This window comes from Tympanuchus pallidicinctus, unplaced genomic scaffold (genome assembly GCF_026119805.1).
Source record: "Tympanuchus pallidicinctus isolate F22 unplaced genomic scaffold, pur_lepc_1.0 scaffold18, whole genome shotgun sequence".
NCBI classification, from domain to species: domain Eukaryota; kingdom Metazoa; phylum Chordata; class Aves; order Galliformes; family Phasianidae; genus Tympanuchus; species Tympanuchus pallidicinctus.
Window position 1 is genome coordinate 8,799,930 of NW_026294699.1, and position 27,074 is coordinate 8,827,003.

At 54.5% G+C, this 27,074-nt stretch overlaps 2 protein-coding genes and 1 non-coding gene across 6 annotated transcripts in view; 1 reads left to right on the top strand and 2 right to left on the bottom strand.

Annotated features, from left to right (window-relative positions):
- The window catches only part of TRAF7 (TNF receptor associated factor 7), a 28,565-nt gene extending 27,023 nt beyond the window's left edge, over window positions 1-1,542 (bottom strand). For 2 of the 4 annotated variants that reach the window (XM_052679784.1, XM_052679780.1), the window contains exon 1: window positions 1,390-1,542. The gene's annotated coding sequence lies outside the window, so the exon portion shown is untranslated. Of the gene's footprint in view, window positions 1-1,331; window positions 1,350-1,389 lie in introns of those variants that run through there. The other 2 variants (XM_052679779.1, XM_052679782.1) reach the window with 2 other exon arrangements.
- Window positions 1,543-1,945: 403 nt separating this feature from the next.
- On the top strand, window positions 1,946-2,032 carry LOC128079414 (small nucleolar RNA SNORD60). Its single transcript, XR_008206095.1, has one exon. It is a non-coding gene; the product is annotated as a small nucleolar RNA SNORD60 (small nucleolar RNA).
- Window positions 2,033-2,480: 448 nt separating this feature from the next.
- RAB26 (RAB26, member RAS oncogene family) lies at window positions 2,481-23,301 on the bottom strand. Its single transcript, XM_052680188.1, has 9 exons — window positions 23,079-23,301; window positions 21,235-21,345; window positions 7,604-7,645; window positions 6,950-7,016; window positions 6,816-6,868; window positions 5,992-6,057; window positions 5,513-5,569; window positions 5,221-5,297; window positions 2,481-5,092 (listed from the first exon to the last, which is right to left on the bottom strand). Exons 1-9 carry the CDS (start codon window positions 23,262-23,264, stop codon window positions 4,990-4,992), a joined length of 762 nt encoding a protein of 253 aa, XP_052536148.1. The 5' UTR covers window positions 23,265-23,301; the 3' UTR covers window positions 2,481-4,989.
- Between the last annotated feature and the right edge of the window lie 3,773 nt (window positions 23,302-27,074).

Here is a 27,074-nt window from a genome sequence, read left to right on the forward strand (position 1 = left end):
TTGAGTGTCTTGACCTCTTTAGGTAGTTCTCAAGCTTCATAATACTGAATATTGAGCAGCCCGACAAAGAGTGACACACTCTGTGCTTGCAGAGATGCTCCAGGGAAAACCAGTTAACTAAGTTAACTCATTAGCACAGAAAGGAAGAGCCCTGAGGATGGGGGTCCATGGCACAACAGCTTCCTCCAGGCAGCTGCTATGTCCCCAGCCAGCCCCAGCGCAGGGGAACACGGCCAGCACGGACCTCACTGCCCATGGTGAGGGAATGCACAGGAGGGATGATAACAGGAACAAAATGGATGGAAGAGATCTGACAGCCTGCGCATGTTCACATTACTCAAGTGTTTGGTTAGTGAAACCAGGATTTGCTCTCAAGTGCCTTCCTCCTGGCACAGCTGGACTTGGCTTCAGAAAGTGTTAATCTGGGCTACAAGGTGCCTCAGGCTCAGCCAATGCTCAGCCCACGAGGTGACTGCTGAACACCACCCAACTTCAGCCACAACTGCAAAATGTCCAGCACTCAGGACCAGCCCACCCAGAGCTTTCTGTGAGCCAGATTTACCCTGCATTTTCAACCCCACCTGGGACAGAAGCACTCAGGGACACCCCAGGACTCATGGGCACTAAGCTGAGCCAGATTCTACATGTTCCTGCCTGACTCTTGGGAAACCTCCCAGCTCTTCGATTTCCTCTTGCCAGACGTGCAATGAGGACAGCACTTTCTGTTCTTTTTGAACTCATGGTCAGTACCCCCACACAATACACATTTCCCGATCTGCTGCTCTCCTCACACAGCTCCTGCAGCCACCGTGCAAGCAGCCAACCCCGACATTGCCTTCCTCCCTCTGTTAGGGCTTTCACGGCCATTTCTCACACACTGCGACCGAACTGATCACTGCGGCTGTCCGCAGGAACCAGCGGGAGAAACACGGCCAACACGCAACAGCTGTTTCACAGGAGCTCGCTGCTTAGGGCATGCTGCAATACCTCGCTGCGGGGAAACGAAAAGGCACAATCAGCCTGCCGGGGCTGGAGCAAAGAATTGCCTCCCATTGCCAGACGCGAGGCAGAGGTGCCCAGAACCTCCTCCGAGGGCAGCACAGCGCTCAGCCCGGCCTGCTGCCCCCAGCCCACACCCCGCTCTCGTACCATGCTTCTCCTCGGCTCCAGCAGAGCCTGAGCCGCCGTCTCTGACGTTACGGGACAGCCACGGGTCTGGAAGGCGCCCACGCTTCCGTACAGTGTCAGGAACGGCTCGGGAGCGGTGACAGAAATCCACCCCTCCGTGTCCCACACTGCGTGAGGCCCCGCAATCCCCGGCCCGGCTTTACCCAGCGCTCCCGCAGCTCCGCGCCGGCCCCGCTCGGCTGTGGGCTCCCCCAGCGGTACCTGGCAGCGGCGGCGGCCGAAGCGCCGGTCCCCGATCCCGGCACATCGCGGCCCCAGGCCTCCCTCTCGCTCGTCTAGCGGCTCAGCTGCCACCCGGGCCAGAAGAGCGGCGCTCTGCGCTCCTCGGGACTTGTAGTCCTGTCCGTCCGCTTCTCGCCGCGCCTCTGCGACGCTGGGACTACAATTCCCAGCAGCCCTTTCGGCAGAGCGGTGATTGGCGCTCCCGCAGTCACTCCTCACTACAATCACTGTTACTACTGGCTTCTCCTGACGCCACGCGGGAGCCAATCGGGAGACAGCAGACCACGCCTCGGGCCACGCTGCGCCGCGCGGCGCCATTGGAGAGAGGAAAAACGTCGACCAATAAGCGTTGGGAGAGGCGGGCCGGCGATCACCTCAGCTGCTCGGGATTGGTTGGGTCCACAGGCATCCTGACCAATAGCGGCGGCGGGATATGTATAAATTCTACAGCGAGCGCGTGTTTCGGCCTTTCCAGGCTGGAGGTGAGCGTGGCTGGAGTGAGCTGTGAGCGGGCGCTGCGGGGCGGGGCGGGGCGAGCCGGGGATGATTTCTGCTTTTCTGACACCTCGTCTGAGGGCGGCGGGCGGCCGCGGCCACTGCTGACGCTTTACGGCTGAGGCTCGCGGCCCCGCAGCGGGGCTGGGCCGGGCGGTGCGGCTCCCTCTCACCGCGCTGCTTTTTCTCTTTCAGGACCTGCCGGGAATCGGATCGCAGAGGCGTGAGGGGCAGCGAGAGCCTGGGCTGCTTCCCTTAGCGCCCGGCACGCTTCTCGCGGTGGGCGCGTGCTGCGGTGCGGAGCGCACGTGCAGGCTGAGCGTCGGGAGGCCCGCACCGCTCGGCGGCCTCCGTGTTTCCACTGGAGCTCCTGTGCCGGTCTGACTCTACAGCTTACAGATTCAATAAAGCTTTCAGAAGGCTTGAAATTTTGCTTCTGTTCCTTTTATGCGTCACACGGGAAACTACAGACCGATCGTACCTCTGGCTCTGGGCACACAGTGAACTTAGATAATTAAATGATTAACCAAGGGGGGTATGTGCCACAATAGCCAAAGCACCACCGTAGCCACGGAGATTATTAAAAAAATTTATTAACAGGAATGAAATAAAAGCTATAAACGAGCCAGCGCGAATGAGAAGTGCAAGTGATGCCGCGTTGTCTGGCCTGCGTGGTGCACTGAGCACTGCTCCGTCGCTGGGCGGCAGTCGAGGCCCGTGTATAAAATGGCCGAATCTGAGGAAGGGCTTCAGAGCTGCGCTGCATGCAGGCACTGGGGACGAGTAGAGCGTGGGCAGTCTGTGGTGGGATAGAGGGGGAGTTGCGCCTCGTCGAAGCCTAGGTGTGTTAGGAGAGGCCACAAATACAGTTGTGATGTTTATGCTGGTTGCTTAGGTCCCAAAAGGTACCTTCAAGGAGTAGCATTTGCATCTCCTCTACTTCACTTTTTTTTTTTTTTTTTTTAGCTTGCTTTTGGTCCCCCCATAAAGAACCAAACCAGTAACTGCCAGCTTTTTCATCAAGATACAAGGCGTTCCTGCCCAGATAAGAGCGGAGTGTCTGCAGGGATTAGCAGCATGGGGCAGGGGCTGCTGTTACACTGCTAAGATTATTCTGAGAAAATACAATCCTGAAGGCAGGCTTGGGAACGGATCTGGGTGTTGGAGCTGCCTGTCTCCTGTGCTTCTGTGGAAATTCCCAGGAGCTGTACAGCCAGGATACCAAAATGCTGCTCCTTCAGGCTGAGGGCTGTAGAAAATTCCACTCTTTTTTTAACCTCAGCTAGCAAGCATGTGCTACAGCCCAGAATGAGAATGAAGGTAGCTGTTAAGCAGCATCATGAGAGGTACTGATCAGGTAGCAGCTACAGGAGCACAACAAAGCTCAACAAAGCAGCACAAAGCAGTTCAGTAGGTTTCCACTCCTTCATAAAGTCTGATCAGAGTGCAGGGCAGCTGCAGTGATGCTTGGAGGCTGCCTCTGCTGAGGCTAGACAGGACAGGGCGATTGCAAGGGAAGGAGTGCCTGACAGGGCTGATGAGAAAAAAGAGGCCCTGGCTCTGTTCCCCAGGTCCTGTGTGCTGGCTGCCAGCACGGAGCAGGCACTGCCTGGGGATGCATGGTGGCAGGAGGCTGCGAGCTGCAAACATCCCCCAGGAACAGGTTTTTAACAAAAATAAGAGAACTGAAAGACATTTCTCCCTAAAAAGCTATTTATGAAAAGGTTTATTTTAGGCTCTGTTATTACTGTGCTGGACCCGTTTCAGCAGTTGCTCTGCATGTTGCTTATTTTACTGCAGCTCACTGAGAAGTGCAGCTCCGAGGGGTCTCCTCTGTCACTGCCTGCCTGGCTCCTGTGCTGAGTGCCCTTTGGAAATGCTGCTGCAGCTCAAGCTGGCACAATGAGGGGCAGCTGCACCCCGACTCACTGCTGAGAAAGCTGGTGTTTGGGAAGTGAAGGGTGGGTTGACTTCAGTGGTCCATTTAGAGCAGTGCAGGGAGGTTCAATGCAGTGGGCACCTGGTGTTAGTGCATGTGGAATTGCTGAATAAGAAAATTGCCAAAGGCCAAACACATCATCCAGATCTGTACTTTGAAGTGCAACTTGGAAAAAAGCAAAAGCCAAACGCTTGGCACCAGACAAAAGGGGTGAGGAGTCCATTGAAGAGAGCTGGCAGGAGAGTCTTAGACCTGTACAATCAATGCCTACAGCACTCTCCTCATCTTTCTTCTGTTAGAAGAAAGAGCTGTCCCAAGAGAACTTCAGAGATAGCTAAGCATTGTTGTGGTCTAAAAATGCTATCACACTTACATAAAGGTATTTAGAATAAGCTGCAGAACATTAGCTTTCTTCTCATTAAAGTACTAGAAATGGCTGTAGTAAGAGAACCAAAGCCTTTACCAAACAGATAAACAGTCAGATCTCTGTACAACAGATGTGTTTGCAGGAGCTCACTCAAACAGACATCTAAGCTCTGTCTTCTGCGGGGAAGAGGAGAAATCTTCATCGAGGAGGTATGTTACAACACGGGAACAACTGACAGGCAGAAGTAAGCACCTACAAAAACGGTTGCCTTGAAAACAAAGCCTTCCTGCGTGCCCCAGAATCTGAACAGCTGAATTCCAAAGGTGTGGGAAAAGGGAATTCAGGATTTTTTCTGCCCGGATGTTTGGTGGGGAGCAGGCACTCCCCGACATCATCACTCCTAACACTAACGCACCCGAAGACGCTCTGGGCGAAGGACTGTCACTGCTGAACAGATGCAGGAACCCATCGTTCCAGGAGCCACAGCTGCACCGAGAAGTGGCTCTGGGCAAGGCAGGAGTGGAGAAGCTGCGAGAGGTGCTGCTTCTCTGCAGGAGCGGAGCACAGCGGGGCTGTGGGTGCTGCGGGGCTCGGGGAGCGGCTGTGGTGCAGCACGGCCAGCCTGTTGCCAGCCTGAGGAGCTTCTGCTGCTTTCACCCCCACATCTCAGCTCACCTTTTACGCAGATACAGACACAAGACAGACATGCACACACTGTCCACGAGGAGAGAGCGCACAAACACGTGGCATGAGTCTCTGTACAAATGCACCGAGCGTATCAGAACCTGCAGCAGCCCGAGCCTCTCACTTCCTTCTTCACGTAATCATGGAGCTTGAATTTGGGTTCGTTGGGCAGCTTCATGGACCTGTGTTTCAGTTCTCTGCAGGAAGGGGAAAGCACTTTACTTCTCTGCCCATACAGCTTGCTACCAAGCTGTGTGACACCAGCCCCTTCACAGTGACTGGTGCTGCATGCCGTCCTCCCCACAGCCAGAACCCCCCCCCTTACTTTGCGATAGCTGTGAATGCTAATTCCACATTGAGGCCGCTTTTGGCGCTGGTCTCCATGAAGGGCACCCCGTACTCCTGCAGGACAAGACAGCATTTGTACAGAGCTTCAGAAGAAATGTGAAGACATCGAACCAAGGAGGGCAGCGGAGGGTTAAGGGATGAGCAGATGAGAGAGAAGAGAGGGAGACAAAGGATGAATCCCACTCCGCAGTCATCCCCATGGCTGCTGTGCTGCCTGCCCAGTCTGAGCATAACAAATACCCACATGCAGCAAAGAGTACCTCCCATACCTTAGCCAATTTTTCTCCATCTTCCCTTTTCACCACTCTATCCTGGGCTGAATCCACCTGCCAACAGCAAAAGAAGAAAGGGAGATTATTTGGAAGCTCAGCATTAGATAAGCCTCATGCCCCAGGAATTCCGTCCCATCAGCATAAGCAGCAATGCCCTGGCAGCAAGAGGGATCTGGGACTCAGATCCACAGGGTGAGCACAAGACACTGCTTCCATCTCCAGCACCTCATTTCAATGCAGCATCCCTGGGAGAGACTCTGCAGATCATCAGCACGCAGAGCAGGAGTCAGCTTTGTGCACCAGGAGGGAGATGGGCAGGACCACAGCTTTGGTGATGACTGCATCCCTCCCTGGGACATGTGGTCACTTTCTGCGCCTCTGCTGCCCCAAAACCTGCAGCTGCATGGCTGCACTGCACCCACCCCTGCCCATCTCCATAGCATCCTGGCAGGACTAGCTCCATGGGTCCAACTCACCTTGTTACCCAGTAACATGAGGACCACATCCTGCTGTGCATATTCGTGGATCTCTGTCAGCCATGCCTGGAGAGACACAAGCAGAGATGGGATGCAGTGAGATGGGCTTCAGGAATAGGAAGAGTCAGCTGGGGCTGCCCAGCCCTGAGCACCAGGTGCCATGTGTGGGGAACCTGTGGGTCTGCAGGGAATGAGGGACAGTGGGATGTGGTCCTCTCCTCTGCCCGGGTCTGCTGCTAAGGCAATGGGGCAACATGGGGACACATCGCAGCAGAGTGGGGACAAGGGAGCACTTCGCTGCTGGCATTTGCTGCCCCTGATCACCAGGAGCAAGCTATCCAGCTGGTGCTGTAATTACACGTGGCATAAATCTGTCACTGAACCCAGTCCATCAACCTTTCTGATTGCCAGGAAAGTGAAAATGTTCTCTGCGTGTCCTCCGGCATCTTCATCAGCAGCCCCTCAGCAGCTGCCAGCTGGGCACACGGGGCACTGTCTGCAGCCCTTTGGGAATGCCCACAGCTCGCACAGCTGGCGTGCACCTCCCACAGTGCCACCTCCCACAGTACCACCTCTGCTGTGGGGCAGCATCAGCCACAGCTCCTTCCAGCTTTCTTTTTCCCCAGGCTCCCTGAACCCCATTCATCTCCAGCACAAAGCATCATGAAGGCTGCCAAACCTCCATGCCATCTGCAGCCAATGACCCACCGGTTTGCTCTGAGCACCAGCTGGAGATTCAGAGCTTAGGGAGCAACAATAGCACCCCAGAAACACGCAGAGCTGCCCGAAGCCATCAGGAGCAGTCTGGGAGGTGTCGCACATACCTGGATGTTGTCAAAGGATGCCTTGTTGGTGACATCATACAGCAGGAGCAGGGCTGTGGAGAGAGTGGTAGGTGTTAGTGCTGGCACCATGCTGTGCTCCCCAAGCCCCCCAGCCCTGCTGGGGATGTGCTCACCATGGGCATCCCGATAATACGCGTGTGTGACACTGCGGAAGCGCTCCTGGCCAGCCGTGTCCCAGATCTGCAAGGCAGAGGAGAGGGGTGAAACATCATGCCACCACTCACAGGATGGAAACAGCACATGACCATAGCACACTGCAACCCCACAAAGTTTTTTCAGCATTTTGCTTCTAACAGCAACCCAGGGGCTGATCTATTTGCACATGAGCAGTTTGCAGCTGCAGAGGAGCTCGCTGAGAATGGTGAGAAGTGACAAGTGAATAAATATGTAAGCAGCACCTCCCTGTTCCTCAGCACATCCAACTGCAGGGACATGGGTGTGTGACAAAGGGCTCATGAGCTCCATTGGAAATTGACCAGCAGAAGGATGCACAGGGACCGTGCACTGAATTGATCCAGTTTTAGCACAGCGATGTTTCCAGAGCACTGAGCTGCTATCAGGGGAAGGTGGGCACTATTGGCATGGCTGGGCTGCACATGTACACATGTGCACATCCACATGCCAACACAGCTGGCGAAGTGGGGACACACACGATGGCAGCTTCCAAACATGGGACAGAGATTGGACTCTTGGGGCTGTCTCCAGCCCTGGAGCTCTGAGGGGTTTTACCACACCTGAACACTGTAAGCACAGCTCCAGGGACTCACCTGCAGCTTCACCTTTACCCCATCCACTGTCAGCACCTTGTTCTGCAAGACAAGACAAAAGAGAAGCAGCGCTGAGACCGGGAGCTGCTGCCCCACACCAACTCTGCCAGTGCACTGCTGATATTCTCTCCCCATTTTTTAAACTTGCACATCACAGCCCAAATTGTTGGAGCAATTTGTATTTGCACAGCGAGAAGATCATTTCCTGTGTTTGCTGCAAGTTACATCTATTTGGATATTTAAATCCGTGTCTGCAATGCTGATTTAATGTGGTGTGTGGCTCGGGCTGGATCACCTCTGGCAATAAATTAACGAGTGCCAGCATCCCATCTTAGCAGCCTTCAAAAGGCACAGCAAGCGACTCCATATTCAGTTAGCAACTTACACAGAACTCCTTTTCCTGCTGCTTTTACTTGTTGTTCTCCCAGCAAGCATTGGGCTCGGTCCCCACAGCCATCTGTGGTGAGGTGATGCCCGCTGTGCCCCAGCTGGGGTCTGGCATGGTGCTGGGTGCCCTCTTCCTGCATAAACAACTGCAGATAATGATCCAGCAGCTCCCACAACACCACCAGGATGCTCAGCAAATTAATTGGCCCCAACAGCGATTGCTTTGTGGACCGGCTCCAAGGTGAGCCACGAGTTGTCACCATGTGATGTGCAGCAGCAGCGCCTGACCAGGCAGGCACAGGACACACAGATATCCCTGGCACCACCAACCACAGTTTTCCTATTTGGTGCCATGAACTCCCAGACAGATCCAGGACTGCAGCAGCAAAGCATCACCAGCACCCTGGATACTGATTTTCAGAGCCCCACTGAAGCCAGCAGAGTTGTAGGATAGGCACAGTGAGGCACTCAGCATCCCCAGTGTGTTAACCAAACCCAATCCTAAACATACAGCAGTCCCACAGCTAGGAGCAGAATTCCACAGAAATTAGCACAGTAATCACCGGGGTATGATTAAAAAAGCCCCAAGCAATGACAGGGCCAGGTGGGATGCTGGTTGCACCTGCTGTGATGCCAATCCCATTGCTTTCCAGTAGAGCATGGCCATGAGGATGCGGATGAGGAGGATGGCGTGGAGCGAAAAAGCACGCTAAATTTACACTGTCTGCTGAAGCCGGCGCAGGGAGATGAACATGGTTTATAAATACCTTCAAAAGCAGTGATGAGATGAGGGAGAGGAGTGACTCACAGCCCAGGAGTGGAAGAAGTGGGCAGCCTGGCTGTGGCTGCAGAGGGGAAAGCGAAAGGGAAAGGCAAAGGGAAAGGGAAAGGTGCACAGCTGGAGCTGCTGATGGATCTGCGGCATCACAGCTTCAAGCAGCAGCAGTGTGAACACCTAGCCCAGCCTGGAGCTGCTGCCTTCCTAACAAAGCATCAGCACATTTGCAGTTTGCCTTGGTAGGATGTAGAATACCTTGCAATAATTGCACATCATTTTTCCAAGATATCTGTTCATTTCTTCGTCGTAATCAGCCAGCTCTCACTAAATATTTCATAGATTTATGCTCATTGCTCGACAAAAGGAAAGCATTTGCCAGCAGCCACAGGTGATTTCCTGCAGGCGACAGCTTGCAGCTGCCCACAGCAGGACGGCTTGGGGACCTGCAGAGCACTCTGCCCTGTAGCACAGCTCAGGCTGATACCCATATCCCAGCCACGCTGCAGACAATAGCTGTGCCTGGCACCGAGCAGTGGGGGGCAGCAGCCCAGGGTGCATGTGGCAGCTCCTCGACCCTCTGCTCAGTGAGCGATGCAAAGCACAGCTGTGGGTTTGGAGCACAACAGGCAGTGGCTGTACTGCAAACCTCACTCCACAAACCTCGCTCCGCAAACCACCTTCTGAGTGCTGACACCTCGTTTAGTACCTGTTCTCTGGAAGAGCTTAATTAAAAGCAAGAGAGCAGCAGCAGGATTCACACTAATTACAACTGCCCTACATTTTGGGTTAGGGGAGGATTCTTAAGCTTAATTACCATCTGGAAGAGCAGCAGGGAGCTGTGCATCGAGGTGCTGCTGGGGCAGGCTGGGGAAAATGGATGAATCTGCGAGGCTGCAGTATGAAGCCGATACTTTTGGTCACCCACTGCAGGACATACTCAGGACAAGTGAGGGAGCACTGCGCTCGAGCACAGGCTCACACACGCACTATAGCAGACGTAATGCTTGCAGCAAAGCTGTCCATGCAACTGATCTCTGCTGTCGCTCTCTGCATGTTCAGGAAAGCAGTTCTTGCACAGCTTTTCACACGGGCTTTGACAGTGCTGTCAAAGCATTTTCTAGCAGAGCTTACAGTGTGGAACACTCTGAGAGTTGCTGCTGCAGGAACAAGATGTTTGTAAGTGAAATTGTCCTCAAGACATCAGATAAATAAAGCTGGAGCCTCACAGATGCAGGGGCAATGCTATTATCGTGCAGACAGACCTCAGAGATGGGCAGCATCACCCACCCAGCACTGCCATTGGGAAGCAGAGGAAGGGAAGACTCACAGGCTGCTCCCCACAGCCTACTGCTCTCCAACATTGTGCTTGCAGCTGCTGCTGGGGCACTGCCCGTGCAAGGATGTCCCACTGGGAGCCACATGCATTGCCCACCAAGGCCGGAGCACCAACTCGTGGTCAGTTATGGCATGGACAACCCGACCCAGTGTTCTCTGCCTCCCTGCAGCTTTTCTGCTCATTTGCTCATTAATTAATTAAAGCCTTAAGCGTTCAGTTGGATACATGGATTAACTCGCTTCACAGTTAAACTTGACAAATCAAAAGCTGCTCAGTGCAGCTCTCCAGCATGGGGAGGGGAAGAACTTCCTCTGGTTCTCCCAGCACATCCGAGGGCTCAGGGTAACCCAGCCACAGCATCGCCTCCATACACAGCTATGGTACAGAGACACCAATGGCAAAGGGAGACTCAGGGATGGGGACGTGGTCACTCCCTGAGAACCCCACTGCAGGGGCAGGCACTGAGCCCAGCCCGCGGCTGGGACTTTAGCCACAGGGTGGACACTACAGCCACCCCTGCATCAAGGCTGGAACAGAATGGCACCAAATGCCTTCGGTGCGCAGACCCCAAATTCCTCCCCCAGCACAGACACCCCACAGTCAAGCAGGACTGCACCTACAGACAGACACACACACATTGTCTGTGAGAGCAGAGATGGAAATGGATGAAGGATCAATATGGAAAGCTGCCCAGAGCAGCAGGACACCACAATTTGCTCATTAAAACCCTGGAGTTTCCCCAGGGAATACACACGTGCTGCCAGCAAGCTCAGCAACTCCAGCCACAGCAGCCCAGCCTGGGGCAGCACAAATGCTCTAAGAACAGCCCCCCAGAATTCAAGAAGCCTCAGTGGGTGGATAGGGAAAAGGAAAAAATCCAGTCCCTGCTCACTTGCAGCCCAGGATGGCAGTTTTGCCACATTCTGGCACGCAGCTCACACTGATAACACAGCACTGAGCTATGGCTGAGCGCAGGATGCTTTAAGGGAGGAAAGGTCCCAGGTGAGAATGCATCCCATACCAGAACTACTGTCACCATGGCCCTGAGCATCCCTCAACCCCAAAGCATCCCTCGGCCCCGCTCAGGGCCAGCCCTGCAAGTCAGCTAACTGTAAACCTCCTGTGGTGTCTGATGGGGGAAACACAGCAAGAATGCAGCAGGCAAACACTGCTCATGGGTCTGAAATCAACATCTAAACAAATACTGAAGTTCCAACAACTGCAAACAGACGCTGGAGTAGCACAAGCACTGCTGAACCCTTACTACAGCTTCACATGAGCCCTCAGAATGATGCCAAGTTGGTGTCTCCACCTTGCGGAGCAGCAGACAGGCATAGAACCAGGCAGCACCCAACACCCAGCACGGCACAGGGAAGGAGCCCACCTGCCCCTCTCCTCTAGGGCCATGCACACTGCATTAAAGTGCAATTAGCATCTCCCTGGCTGCCAGCCCCACAGCAGATAAGAGTCAATCCTCTTTTTAGAGCAGATACACCAAAGAATTAGGGGCTTATCAGCTTTTATTCACATCAGTCTGCACATAAAAGGTTTTTCTGGCAAGAAGCAGAGAGACACGTCTCAGGGGCAGATTAGGGGTAAGAGGATCTGTTGAGGATCATAGGTTTTACAGTAAGGCCCTGCTCTGCTCCTCAGCATCCTCCCCCAGAGCCTCCCCCATCCCAGCCCAGCAGTGCCCATGGAATGAGAATACTGGGATCTAAGAGAGTGGGATGCCCTGGGGAATGGCCCCAAGGAGACGTGGGTGGAAGGGTCTCACCCCTGCACCTCTTCTGCTTTATCACAGAAGACAGATTTTAAAGACAGCCATGCTGACTTCCCAACCAGGAGCCTTGGAAACAAAAGGGCAGAGATGGCTCACGCCAATCTGTGCCAACACTGGGGATAAGTAACATGGTGCTCAGCGTATTTATCTTCATTTTCCTTACCAACAACACAGCATGCTGCAAAGCAGAACAGGAATCTCCACAGCACATTTATTGTGGCATCTATTCTCACGTACAACATACACAGCACCTGTCAGTGTTATGAGGATGAAAAATGGGTCATCAATTATGGCTGTACAGGGAATTGTTTGCTCTGCTCCTGAGGGAAAACAAAACCTTGCATCAGTTTTTATGCTAGAGAAGCATCAGAAATGAAACAATCTGCTTTGTTCAGCTTTCTCTACAACAGCCACAGGGTGGGGAGCAGCCCTGATTATAGTCCCAATCCTTGGATCAGGGTCCTGGGAATCCCACCTGAGCCCTGCAGCCTTGGGGCTGCACTGACCTTGTGTGGCCACTGCTGCAGGACTGTGCCTTCCTCCGGTGCAGGGGATGTGCCTCAGCTCAACAGAGATGTGCCCAAAGAAGGCTCCCTGGCTCCATCCACCATGGCATGCAATTAGCAGGGTCTGTAATTACAGCTGGAGGTGCAGCCAGGCTTCTTTCTATCTGGCACCCAAAAGGATGGAAACCTGCCTGAAGTTTCAGAGATGACTTTGCAATCCAATTAAAGGAAATAAGGAAAGAATCCTGGCAGCATCTGGCAGTAACGGAGCATCTTCTGCAGACAACACTGCAAACAGCATCATTAAATAGCACTTCTCATCCCTAAAAAAAAAAAAATAATAATAATCCCACAGATCTGACAAATGGATCTGGAGCTTTTTATCACATCCCAGCACAAACACACTCATCCTTCACCCACGGCTGCACCGCCAGGCAGCTCTGGGAAGCCAAGCTCCATCTAAGCAGGAAACCTGGGTCCAGCTGAGTCTTTCAAAGGAAGAATTTAGGGAAAAGAGAGCAACCAAATGACTGCAATCTATCTTCCATGATTCCACTGGCAATGGCCCACACATACAAGGTCTTGGTGCTTGGAACCCATGCCTGCTGCAAGCCAGCACTGAGCGCATGATCTGCTTTATAGCAATATCCCCAGCTCTTGCATTCCTGTTGCTATCAAAGCGGGATCTCTGCAAGGTTTCTACATCAGTTTGGAGCTGCCAGCTGTGATCCCAGAGAGACTGCAAGGAAGCAGCTGGGGAATACTGGGGGCAGAACCCGTGGCCCAGCCCCACACGTCCCACAGCCATGCGGGACCCACGGCACGCCAGAGGTGTTGGGCAGCACTGCTGAGCACTGGCACATTTCAGATGGGGAAGAAAGAAACAACAGCAGGACTAGGGGAAATGGATCCAAGTTGAAGGAGGAAAGATTTAGGTTGGATGTTAGGGGGAAGTTCTTCACAAGGAGAGTAGTTAGGCCCTGGAATGGGCTGCCCAGGGAGGTTGTGGATGCCCCGTCCTTGGCCGTGTTCAAGGCCAGGTTGGACGGGGTCCTGGGCAACCTGATCTGAATGTGTATGTTTGGTGGCCCTGCTAGGCAGGGGGGTTGGAACTACATGATCCTTGAGGTCCCTTCCAACCCGGGTGATTCTGTGATTCTGTGATTCTGTGAAACAACACAGCTGTGCTACAGTGCTGTGATGGAAAGCAGGCTGCTCCGGTCTGGGTGCGAGGCTCAGAGCAGGCACCCCGCAGCCCCTCCCAGACCTATCTTTGGCATCTCGCAGCACCTCGGCAGCAATTATAGCAATGATGCCGTCTGCCAGGCACAGGCCGTGCTGCAGCGTCTGCACTGGGAATGGAGCTGATGGGCACCTCCTGGCATCCACAGCTTTGGTCTCCTCTTTCTGCCAGCTCCTGCTTTCCCTTTGCCAGATTCGCCTCCAGTGCCAACACCCTGCAAGCAAAGGAGACTAGCGGCTGCCACTGGGAAAATGTTCTATCTGCAGGCAGTGGAACCCCAACCAACCTTCAGCTGCTGTCACAGTGCAGATGCTACCCAGCAAAAGTCAAATGAAAATGTCCAGTAAGAAGCCACGAGTCACTGCAAACACAGCCCTGCTGCAGGCTCGGTGCATGCATGCAACCACACTGCAGTTCCCAGGGGACTGCAAGGTGCTGGGCACAGCAGGCACACTGCTGCATTGCACTGCCACAATAATCTCCATCCACGAATCTTTTTTTCTCCAATAGCAGCATCTGCCCAAATCCTGTACTGCTGTCCCAGAACCAGGACAGTGCTCCACTGGGCTCTGCTCCACAGAGAGGGTGGAAACCCTCCTGCAAATAAAACTGAACCCAAAGCCGCCTGCAGTCACCTTGGTGGGTTTTGCTTGGGTCTCTTGAGCGAGCTGTGCTTTTAGCACAAATGTGACCTCACGTGTGTCAGTATTCAGTGGGTAAAAACACATATGCCATGCAGTAACACTTGCTCAGGAACAAAGTTATTTTGGGCGCTGTCAAGCACCTCTCACATTAATTCATGCACATTAATACATGCGGCATGTTAATGGGTTCAAGAAAGTCCTGCACGGCACAGCACCCATGTTCCTGCCAGCCCTTCCCAAGGCTGGCACTGCTTGAGGCCGCGTGGGCTGCCCAGCACTGCTGCCAAAACCCACGCTCAGCTCTAAAAAGAGGCGCTGTGAGTAGCAGTGAGCCCTCAGCATTTCCGCTACATCGGCAAGCGTGCAGTGAGAGGGGCTGTGTGCACCGAGGAGCCCACATGAGTTGCTCCAACACCACACAGAGCACTGCAGGGAAAATGCAAAGTGAGCCAAACGTATGGGGCAGACACAACCTGGGTGAACCCAGAACAGGGATGGGGCTGATTGCATGTGCAGGACCTCACGGGTGACACCGACCCCTGCAGACAGACTGGTGCTCCAAGTCCCATCACCTTGGCTTGGCTGCATGAATGGATGCTGCGTCTTTGCACCACTGTGCCACATCTGCAGCCATCAGCATAACACCAGGAAGCAAAACACAGCAATTCCAATCCAATGCTCAGCATCACCACCCAAGCAGCCAAGCAAGGTCCTTGCCAGCAGTGTCAATGCACCCCAAAGAGGGGCTGGTTCTGCCTGGCAGCCCCTTCAACCTGGATTTGAGGGGAGCATTCATGAATGGGCATTTTTTTAAGGTTCAGAGCAAAGGACATGATGCTGATGCCAACAGCTCTCCATGGCAGGATGGGAACAGGGAATTATAGATTCACTGAATCAATGAATCACTCATAGAATCATTGAACCAGTGAATCAATTGTAGAATCATAGAACAAATCACAAAATCATCAAACGCTCAGGGTTGGAGAGGACTTCGAGGACCACCGTCGGGATAGCAGCGCAGGGCTGCGCTGGGTGCAGGGGCAGAGCTGCCTCAATCCCATGGGGTGACAAATCCTAGCACCAAAAGACTTGGCAGCACAGAGTGGCTTCACTGATCACAGGGCCAGAGCCCAAACAGTGCACGTTCCACAAGCCCTTCCCTTCCCTCAGCCATCGGAGCCCGCTGGCGAGGGGAGGATGGCGGAGCGGTTTCCATAGAGACACCCGCGTAAGCAAAGCTGGAAAAGCAAAAGCCTCCATTTCCCAAATGTGTCACTTGGGCATAAGAACAGCAGGGCCTGAGAGCCAGCAGGAACGCATCAGGAGCTGCACTCAGGATTCAACCAAGGCCCACAAGGTCCCGGCTCGCTGCAGGTCCATGGCTTCGCTGCAGGGCATGGAACCAGTGTGGGATTGTTTGCACAAATGCATCTGAGCACAGATACCCTCCATTAAACAGCTTTGACAAAACTTAAAACAAAATGAAACAAAACCTCATCGGATGTTCACAATGGGACCTGCTGCATCCCCACAGTGGTGCTGTGCTGGTGCTGACACTGTGGGTCTGCTCTGTGCCCTGGGGTGTTCACCAACCTCCAGAGCTGCACGAGCTCTTGACAGATATTACTTGCAATCAGGGAGAAATATTTTCTCCCACGCAGGCATAAATATGAAATATTTGCTGTTGTTTCAGAGAGGTTTCTGAAGTCCTTCGAGGTAATGATTTGGTGCTTAGCCAGGGTTAAAAATACTCCGTGCCCTCGTTGGATGAACAGAGCCATGGAGTGCTCTGCATGGTGACCACTGGGATAGAGCTGACAGGCAGGGATGGTACAGCTCTCCTCCAGCTCTGACCAAAGGCAAAACCCCATGGGGAGGGCAGGGATGTTCCCATGGGGTGGGCAGAGATGTCCTGCACAGAAAACCCACCAGCTCCCACTGACCATCCTCATCCTCCTCCATCCTCCTTGTCCCCAGCAGCCACCAGCACCATGCTCAATGTTTGGTTTCCTTGTGGCAGAGCTCTGCAGGTAAACAAGATCTCGATCTGCCCATTTCCCATTTCCATAGTAACCAGTACCCTCCCCACTGCCTGCCAAGGACGAATGGACAATGGCTCAGGCACAGCTCCTTCTCTCCACAAACACAGCTCCCATGCACTCAGATGGGATCCTTTATTAAAAATATTTCCACTATCCAATGGGGTAGGGGGGGAGGTTTTTTGTTTTCTATTTTCATCTGAAGGGAGATGACCATTGGTGGGCACTGCCTGTTCCCAGTGCTGGAGCACAATGAGTGCCAGGACACGATGCTCTGCCAGTGCCATACATTGCCAAAACCCATTCCCTGCCCAGACACGGGGATGACTGCTGGAGCCCGACTGCTGCAGCACCCACTGCACTCCCCCAAGTGTTGGGTTGCTGACTGCATGGCCAATATCACCAGCACCCGCCGAGCTCCGCTGCGCCGCGCTGCCCCAAAGGCTCATTTACTCCAAAACGTGCCGCAGCCTGCTGGGGGCAGATAATTAATCGGCGGTAACGAATGAGTCAGCAACAGCTCAAGGAGAGGCAGCCCACGCTGTCTCCGTGCTGGGTGCACGTGGACCCGCAGCACCGCACCCAGGACCCCGCTGCTGTCAGCGCCCACCGTTCCCAGGGGAGCTCTGAGGGACGTCCCCCAGCAGCCAGCACTCAGACAGACTACAAGGCCCCACTTCCCTCTGCTTTCAAAGAAAATCCCAGTTCTGCACCTTTGAATTCAATATTTTATCACAAATGAAAGATGAAAGTGAAATTAAGCCAAATTTATTCCATTAAATATTCAGACCGTTTAGACTCGCTCTGGCCCTATTTCAATGTTTTATGGGCTGTGAGCCACTTCCTTGCAGGACAGCAATGAGCCGGGAGCAGCGATGCCTGCAAAATCCACCCCCTGCCCCAGCGCTCTCACTGTTGGCTGGGATGGATGCAAGACTTCACAGCTGGGTTAGGTACCAAATCCATTATGGATCATAAGAGAGCCCTTTGTGCATAGAGATCACCTTCACATCACCATGCAAACTGCATGAGAGTTTTCTTGCCTGGGCTCTGGGGCTCACGTAAAGAGCAACTCGAGCACTTTCTGCTTTGAATGCAATTGTCTCATTTCTTTCTGCCTTCCCCAGGGCAGAAATTTAGGCTGTTGCCCACTGGGATTACCAGCAGTACGCGGGCGTTCACAACTCACCGACGTGCTGCAGAACCAGAGCACACTGAGGTTTATTATTTTCCAAATGCGAGAGCCAAAGGGACATGAATAAAACACCGGCAGTTGGGAGGGAGAGGGTGCAGCCCGCCAGGCTCTGCTCTCAGCATCTCTTGGCAACTGAGCCCTGCATGCAAATGACAGCTTTGCCTTCGTGTGATCGGGAGCAGACTGCAAAGCTGCATCTCTCTGCAAGGGAAAGGAGCACTAGCTGAAAGCAAAGCAGGGCTCGGCTGTTTGGGAATAGCGACTATTGGAGAGGCTGTCCTGGGAGCAGGGAGCAGCTGCACAATGGCTGCTATCCAAAGAATCGGACATGAAATAAATCAATAAAATAAATGTGGGGTCCCTGAACAGCACCACAAGAACCCTCTGAAAGCTGGCAGCAGGGTGGGAAGCTCCTCTGGGCGAACGGATCCCAGCTCTCCTTACAGCAACCAAAGCAAAAGTAGCAAATCAGCAACTGGCTTTTATTAACATCCATACAGCAGCGAGAAATGAAGCAGAGGAAGAGCCACCGGAGGGGTGCACCCAGTGTAAGGCTCCCTCCGAGCCCCAGCAGGGCACCGAGCACCAGGTGATATGGGCAGTGCCCTTTTGGGATGTGAGCTGAGGACATCTCCCTGTCCCCACGCTGCTGCTCACAGCACTGCCAGGCAGAGCACAGCCCTCAGCCCCTGCATGGGAACACTGTCTGGCACAGCGTACAAACAGAGCCGCAAACAGAGATGCAACTCATATCTTATGCAAAAAAAAATCCTATCACACATCACTGATCGCAGCTCCGGAGCAGCACAGGATGTAACCACAGCCCCTCACTGCTCAGGGCCACCAGTGACAGCTTTTATTTACCGAGCGTGGGAGCTGTTCCTGGGGGCAGATTAACAGCAGTGCTACCAAGGCTGAGCAGAGCGGTCCCTGCGAGCAGGGCTGGGTCGGGGCTTCGGGAAACGTTCCCTGCCAGGGGCAGCCCATGCAGCGGCGGAGCGGGGCCGCAGCACGAGATCTGCACGCCCGCAGGGATCGCGCTGCACGCGTCGGGAGAAGGAGCGGCAGAGCTGCTCCCTGCAGACCTGTCTGTAAGGCTGACTGACACAAAAAGCATCTCCCCGGCTCAGCGCAAAGAACCTCATTAGAGCCTCTTCCCAGGGAGAAAAGGCTCATCTTGAATTTTCTCTTTTATGTTCTCTCCTTTCAGGTCCAATTAGCACAGACCCCTGAATTCAGCTGTGCTCCACTGGCAGCCCCATTTGAACCGCTCCAGGTCAGCTGCCACCCATTCCTGTGCACACTTCTGTCACATTCCCAAAGTGCAGATGTTACAGACCCACCAGGAAAGGTGGGATTCACCCCTCTGATTCCTAACATGGTTCTGTTCCGGGGCAACTTTCTGCCTGAAACTCCTAAAGCACAAAGTTTTGGGGAGCTCCAGGTGAGGCGAGCTGCACAGATGCTGGATGGGAACTTTGGGGACCCAGATGTCCCACAGGACCTCAATGCCCAGGGGGAAGAAGTAGACCAGTGCTCAGCACGGCCCTGGCAGCAATAGCTCGTGGGAGGCAATAACTGGGTACCTATTGTCCAGCAAGGGCAGGGAGCCCAAAGCTGACACTGTCAGAAGTGTTTGTTTAACATGGGTGTGCTCCCTGGGATGGGGAGAATGGCAATGACAGGCAGAGGTGTGGATGTACGGAGGTGTCTGGAGCCTGGCTCTGACTCCCAAATGCTCCCATCACTAGATCCCATCAATGGATCACTACAGGATAGGAAGCTGAAGGGCATCTCTGAACTGTAAAGGTTCCACTCTGATGCGTTTTTTCCTAATGCTAACATTGCAATTTCCCCAGTCTGTTTGAAAAAGGAAACACTGGTATTTACATCAACATCCTTGTGTTTGTTTAGGAGACAATTACAAACAACAGAACATGAGAGACTCTCCGTAACTTAAACCAGTAGGAGGGAAAAACCTAGGGGGTCATTAAGAATTGTAATGCCTGATTAATTTTATATGGATTTCTATTCATTTACATTTGCTCAGGCAGTACCATCTTTCAGCCATTCGCCCAGGCAGTCCCAAAGGATGCAGGTGAGGGCTCTGGGTGCCCCATAGGGACTGGATGAGGTCAGAGCAGAGCAGAGCCCATACCAAGTCCAGAGCCACCCCTTGGCACATATGGGCTTGAGGGCTTCAGCCAGAAACCTGGCTTTGAATTCAGGGATGGCAAAGGAAGGGCAGCGTGACAGCTCCGCTATTAGCTGGATGCTAATTAAACACCAAACGTGCTTGTGCAGCAGAAGCCTCTGGTGCTCTCAGCCTGGAGTTCTGTAATTGTGCATTGTAATGCAAACAGCAGAGGGGCACAATTACTCGGCGCCTGCAAACAGGATTATCGTAATGGCAGAGGAGATGTACAATCACAGAACTACTTCCATGTCCCTGAAAAATGATGAGCATCTTACTGAGATGGTAATAATGAGGTTTAGGACACACTCCTGATGTCTCCCGCTGCATAATCCGCCCATTTCAGACCCATGCACCTCCAGCAGTTCTATTACAGGAGTAAATTAACCCTAATTTGATTGCTGCTCAGTGGCATTTGTTTCAGCACTCTGATCAATAAGTGACAGGTTGTAAGACTGCCCTTGGTATCAATCACTGTGATCAGCAATACAATGCTTTCCTTTTAAGAACACTCAAAATATGGTGTGATTATGTTGGTATAACACTATGGGCTTCAATCCACCAACATTTGTGGCCCCCGTGGCCTCACTCTGCATCAAGAGCTGCAGTGCAGGACAGGCTCACATGCAAGGGGTAGAACTGCAGGAACAGTGGCACCAGAGCTTCTGTCTGTGCCCAGGACAGCATCTGCGCAGCTTCTGAATGAAGAAAGGCAGCTGGGAGGGCACAGCACAGCCAAGGGCACCACTCTGCATCATCAACCCATGGAACAAGCAGCACAGGGGCATCCACGGTGCTGACAGAGGAACCTACAGCACCACTGTCCCACACTGTGCCACATGTCCCAAGCTGCTGCAGGGAGCAGTTAGGGGATGGGATCCATCCTGAAACCTCAGTCCATCCACTCTTCTTCCAACTGCTGCTTCCAGATTGACATGGCTCACCACCACCCTTTGGGGATGCTAGTTTTGCTTGCCTGTTTCCAGGTCCCCCATTCAATCCAACACCCCCACCAAACAACAGCTGGGAGAGCCAGTCACCAGCTCCCAACAGAGTACTCGAAGGCAAAAGCATTAGAAAATGCTGCCTGGGCAATGGCCACCGTCCTCAGTCCGGGTAGGATGGGGCTAAGGATGCGCAGCCCAATCAATGACACAGAGCTCCTGCACAGTGCCCCTAAGGTTTGCTTTGGAGATGCCTCGAGGAGATGTTGGGTTGCGTCACTTTGTTATTGTTTTCTATCATAGTTTTTAAAACAACGACATTGGCTTAGGGAAATATTTTCACTGGGCAGATGGTCAGAGCCAAACAGTTGTGGTACACAAACCCTCCCCAGGGCACACAGAGGGAGAACTCACTCCCCGTTGTTATGCAGAGCCATAATTAGACGCTGCTGCAGCCATCAGCTGCCTCCTCCACCCGCAGCCCCAGGGGTACGCACGGGTACGGGATGCCGAGCTCCACATGGCTGGAGCAGCATTTTGGTGTTCTGAAGACAGACACCAACCTGGCACATCCCAACTTACCCTGAAGTCAATCCCCACGGTGGAAATGAAGCTGCCCGCCAGGAAGGCGCCATCCTTGAAGCGCACCAGCAGGCAGGTCTTGCCGACCCCCGAGTCGCCCACCAGCATCACCTGCAGGAGGGAGGCAGCAGGGTTAGGAAACTTTCTCCTGAATCAGCCCCACCGCAGCCATTACCCCTCTGCAACCCAAAAGCTCCATCCTGGATACAAGCAGCTGCTCAGCCTGGCTGCACTAGGGCTGCTGCACCACTCCATTGCACTGCTCCACACACCCAGGGCACGGTGCTGCCTCCATGAGCCCGACTGCCATTGTCCCTGCAAAAATTGTCAGCCTGTGACCAAATATCAACGATTCCAACACAGGCACTGCCCTGGGTCAAAGCAAACCCACACAGGAGCCAGCAGCACCAACCAGTGCCATGGGCTCTGCCACTCCACCTGGATGGAGACAGCCCCAGACACGGATGCCTCTCTTCTGGGGCTCATTCCGGCTCTTTTCCTGGGGTGCCCCACAGCAGCTGCTTGCTGCAACCGCCCCATGCAGCCCTACTGAGAGCCATGACACAGTGAGCTCAGATAAACCTATATGTACGTGTGTGGATCCAGGGGATGGGGAGAAAAAAGTCTTGTGTGTGTGTGTGCAAAATTTTAGTACAAAACAGCAGAGCTGATTTTTTTTTAAACTTTCCAACACCAGTGTGCCCACCCCTGAGCCCACCATTCCCAGCAGCACTGAGGCTGGGCTCCCCCCAGCAGCTCTGCCAGCAGGCACTAGACCCATGCCTGCCCTGGGGGGCTACTGCTGTCTGTGGGGCAGCTCAGCAGAGGGAGCAGGGGAAGTCCATTAGGTTAGGCTGGCACCAAACACAGCATAGCATCCATCAGTGAGGAACACCCGGACACAGAGCAGAGCCCTTTGCTACCCGGCATGGTTGGGTTTATTTGAGCTCAGGGCAGCATCCATAGGAGGTCAGCTCCATATCAGCACAGCTGTTGCACTGCTGCTGCAGCTGTACCAGCAACCACTGCCTCCCAAAGAATTGAACCTACATCTCAAATCCTTACAATACCATGGCTGCACCGCAGGTGCTGCGCTCCTGGCACCGCGCACCAACACTCGGACCTCGCCAGAGCAAACACCACCTTCCCTGTAGCTTAGAGCTCCATGCTGGGTTACAGAGAGCTGTGTTGGAAATGAGACTGGCTCACAAGCCAGAACCCAAAGCAGCGAGACGGAGCCAGCTGAGCCCTTACAGGAAAGCACAAGCTGGAGATAGTTCAACAGCAGGCAGAGCAGATCCAATGCGACGCAAAGAAACTGTCATCCTGGTTTATAACCCAATTCTTTATCTTGGTAAAGAGGGAGCAGAAGGTTATGGTAACCAGTCTGAGCAGAAAGCCATCTGTCACCACTTGCAAAAGTTGAGCAGGAGCCCTTTGGTGGAAGGCTTTCCACGGAGCATCCTTCAGAGCCACCGGACACACCGCCTTGGGTCGGGTGGTGGGGCTGAGCCCTGCAGATGTGGAGTGGGGATGGCAGCGGTTAGCGGGCGGCCAAAGCACGGAGTGTGGGGGGGTGAGGGCACGACGGTAGGTGCCCTACGGCCATCCCATCTCCGAGGAACTTTGCCGGTGGCCGCGGGGAGGGCTGCTGCACTCAGCACGGCATGGAATGGAACGGCTCGGCTCCGAACTGCACGGCACGGCACGGTTCGGTTCGTAATGGCACCGCACGGCACGGCCCCACGGTCCACCCCCCCATGACCCCGGGAACCCCACGCTTTGCTCCGGCCCGGCCCGGCCCGCCCCTCCCCGGGCAGTCCCTTTCCCACAGCCCCTCGCACCTTGAAGGTGAGGTCGTAGAACTCTCCGCTGCTGCTCAGCGAGGGCCGCCCGGGCGCAGCGCCGCCGTTGCGGGGCAGCTCCGGAGCGGGCGCGGGGCTCCGCGGGGCGGTGGCGGCGGGGGGAGGCAGCGCGGCGGAGGGCGCGGAGCCGCCGCCTTTGCTCCGTGCCGCTTTCTTCCGCGACATGCCGGGGCAGCGCGGCCGCGCTCAGCGCGCGGGGCCGTACCGCCGCCGCCGCCGCCTCCCCGGGCCCGGCCCCGCTTCCAATGGCAGCGCCGCGGAGGCGGCGGCGAGGGCCAGGCACGCTCCGCTCCGCGCCCGTTCGCTCCTCCCCGGCCGCGCTCCGCCGCGCGCTGTGCTCCGAGCGGTGCTCGTGCGGGAGGGGAGCGGAGCTGCGGGCTCTCACAAGTGCGGGAAGGGGCGGCCCGAGGGCACCCACTAAGGGAGCAGCGCACCGTGAGTCTGCACCTACGAAGAGAGCAGCGGCCTTCGTTTGCCCCCAGGGAGGGAGCAGCACCGTGCGTTTGCAGGCACGAAGAGAGCAATGCACCGTGCGTTTGCACCCACGAAGGATGCTTGCACACCGTGCATCCGCACCCACAAAAGGAGCAGCACACTGCGCACTCACATGTGCTCTAGGGGTGCAGCACGGGCGCGTTCACTCATGTGGGTGCAGTGCTGTGTTCCACGCTCTGCCTGCTGCCCCTGATCTGCTGCATACCCCAGTCTCACAGCAGTGCATGGGGGCGGCTGCTCTCTGGGTCCGGGTCCATATTCCGGCAGCTGGAGCTCCTGCACTGCTCCACAGCTGGCAGAGCCATGGGCAAGAGACAAGCACAGGGAAGAGAAGAGCAGGCATAGAAATTGGGGTGGCAGAGCATACTCTGGGGGGCAGCGGGTGCTGTCTGCTCTACTGGCAACTTGTGCTATCCTCGGTGTCTCAGCAACTGATTTCAGTGAGGAACACTTTGCATCTTTCTAGCTGCAAATGAAGTGTCACCCAAGGCACTTGCGACTCCCTCAACTGAAATAAATGTCTTTAGCTGTGTGACAGAGTTCCAGCGGCACAGCCTTATCCTTCCTGCAGAAGGAGGCTCGAGCAGTCCTATCGGAGCAGGAGAGGAAAATAAATCTCCCTGGTGAGAAGCCAAGCAAGCACACAATGAAGGCATAAATAAGTAACAGGGCTTGCACAAGCCCAGGAGGAGCTGATGGCCAATACAAAGGAGCTCACACCAACCTGAGCCATGGGCAGAGCCCAGAGCGCACCATGGTGACACAGTACTGCTGCTACAGTCAGAGCGAGCGCTGCTCTTTGGGACCTTCGGTGCCCCCAAGGGCTGAGCTGCATAAGTGGGCACCTCAGTGAGCCCAAATCCTCTCCTCCCCTCCCGGACCTGCAATGCCCCCGGGGCAGTGCTTCTCTGCGTGCAGCAGAACAGCTGCTTTGAATGCATTTAAAGCTGCAGTGAATTCTTGTTCTGCTCTCTTAAAACATTCCCACTGCGGAGGGAGGAGGCAGAGAGCAGAGCTCTGAGAGCTTCTGTCATGGATGGGGGAGATGAGTTGGGCTCAGTTCCCCCTGAGATCCCCTTCTGCCACCCTGAGCCACACACACAGCCATGGCTGCAGAGCTCTGGGCTCCCTTCTGCTGAGGCTGGAGATAAAGCTGTCACAGCAGAGGCTTCTCACCCTCTTCCTGCCATGATCCATCCAGGAGATGGAGGACCTGACTTGGCAGAGCAGACTTGGTGCCAAGGCTTTGCTCTATAATCTGATTTTCCAGTACAGTTGTGGTCAATAGAGGTGGAGGGAGCAAAGTACAATGCTGTGGAGCTAGCAATGGCTCCATGGGATTTTTAGCTTGTCCCCATGCAGCAACAAAGCGGCTGGAAATGTGCGCAGACTCCCTGGGACCAGCACTACGTTAGCAAAGAGACTTTGTTTTTCCCCCATCCCCATTACAGCTGATGATGATGGAAGTCTTTAAGAGTCTCATGCTCAGAGCAAACAAAGCCAGCTGCTTATCGTCGCTGCATCTCAGCAACGTGGCACAGGGATGGTCCCTTATTGCAGGTGGCATTGGGGACATTGCCTGCTGGCTGCTGCTCTGCCAAAGGTCGCGTGCTGCAGAGCTTGGCTGCATGCAATGCTGGCGCTTGGAGCCACGGAGCCATGGGAGCACAGCAGGAGGAGCAGCCCCAGCAAGTTTTTCCCTTTGAGAAAATGCATGTGAAGAGGCACAGCCTGCTCACAGCTCTCAGTCATGCCTGGAAATGTTGCTCCTCATATAGTTACAGGAACTAATCAGATAACTGCTGCTGAAATAAGGGGAATGTGTTTGCTAAAAATAGCTTAATGGAACAACACACGCCTGGAGATGCGGCGTGCCTCGGGGAAGCAGGGCTGCAGGATCTGGCAGGCTCTGAGTGGGGCCGGCAGCGGTCGGTTGTTTCTCCCATGCATCTCCATGTAAGTGGATTTGTTTCTCAAGGCAGCCGATCAGCACAACCCCATTAGGACCATCAGCCCGAAAGCTCTGCCGTGCTGCAGCACACACAGGGACCACAGCTCTCAGCCTCCTGCTAGACCCAGGCAGAGCCTTTGCTGGCAAATTCCAAACCTGTGGTTGAGACCGTCATGGTCTCCTTTCTGGGGGTGCTGGCAGTGCCCTCCCAGCAGCCTGAGCCTGTTGGTCTCTGGTTCCATCGCTGGCTCAGGTGGAGTGGAGCTGTCCTTGTGGCAGAGAGTTTACAAGGACGTGCTCTTCCATCATGTCTGCTGCCTTCTTCACTGGCTGGCTTGGAAGCTGCAGAGAAGCTGATGCAGGCTCCTGCCATGCTCTGCTTGCGGCTCAGCTTTGTCTCTGCCATCACCTATGGCAGTACCTCCAGCCAAGTTTTAATTCTCCCAGCTGCTCCAAGGCCTGGTATCTCACCCTGCTTTCTCTGCTCCTACAAATGAAGAGCAAACATAGCTCTGACTCCAAAGAGAAGTCACAGAAAGAGAGGACAAACATCACCCGGATGGGAGGCCTAGGAGAGCAGCCAGGCAAAGGTAACACCATGGTGACAAGGCCAACACATTGCCCATGGTGCTGCCATGGTGCAGTAGTGACAGAGAACCTGGGCAAAACACTGAGAGCTCAGCGCTTTCCCTCTGCCTCCATGCAAGGGGCCCAGCCCACGCAGAGCTGAGCACTCATTGTTCCCCGCCTGCCACTTACTGTTCCTCCCTCCCCATTGCTCACTTACTTTTGAACACTTCAATCTCATTGCCTTTGTCAGCGTCACTGGCTTTTAATTGAAATTCCTCAGACATCTCTTCGTCAATGCAGCCCATCAGTTATTTTCGTGTGGGAAGTGATTGTTTTCCATTTGCAGCTGTGAAAGTTAAATTCCAATGTTTTGCTGGGAGACTGTTTTTGTCTTTCCACTTTCTTTTGTTGCCAAGTCAAGTCTTATTTTGCAGACCTCCTTCCTCTGTCTGGCTACTTCGTTTGCTGTCTCTCCTATGCACAGTCACTCTGTTTCCATCCTTAGCCCACCTCTCTGAGCCCTCCTTCACCCCTAAAGCGCATGCACCATACCCAGCAGCCGAGAGGCTGAGCTCAGACTGTCACCCACCGACCAGGCGCTGGGTTCTATCCCTGCTCCCCCAGAAGGAAAGGGAACCCATTGGTGCAGCTGCCAACAATGGGGCACTGCTTCCCCTCGTCCCCTTGGAGGGGCAACCTGGTGTTACCCACTCATGGCACTCGATGTGGAAGCTGTCCCCAGGATGAGCAGCTCACAGCATGCACGGACCTCACTGCCCTCGCAGGGCTTTGCTCTCACAGCTCCATGCCCCACATCACCACCAGCAGCGCTGGGATGCAGCAGAGCAGCCTTGGCACCACCCCATGAGCATCCCTATGGAACCACCATGCTGCACCATGCCAGCCCAGCCCTTTGGAGCACACCAGGGCAACCATGCCAGGTCCCAGCAAGTCTGGGC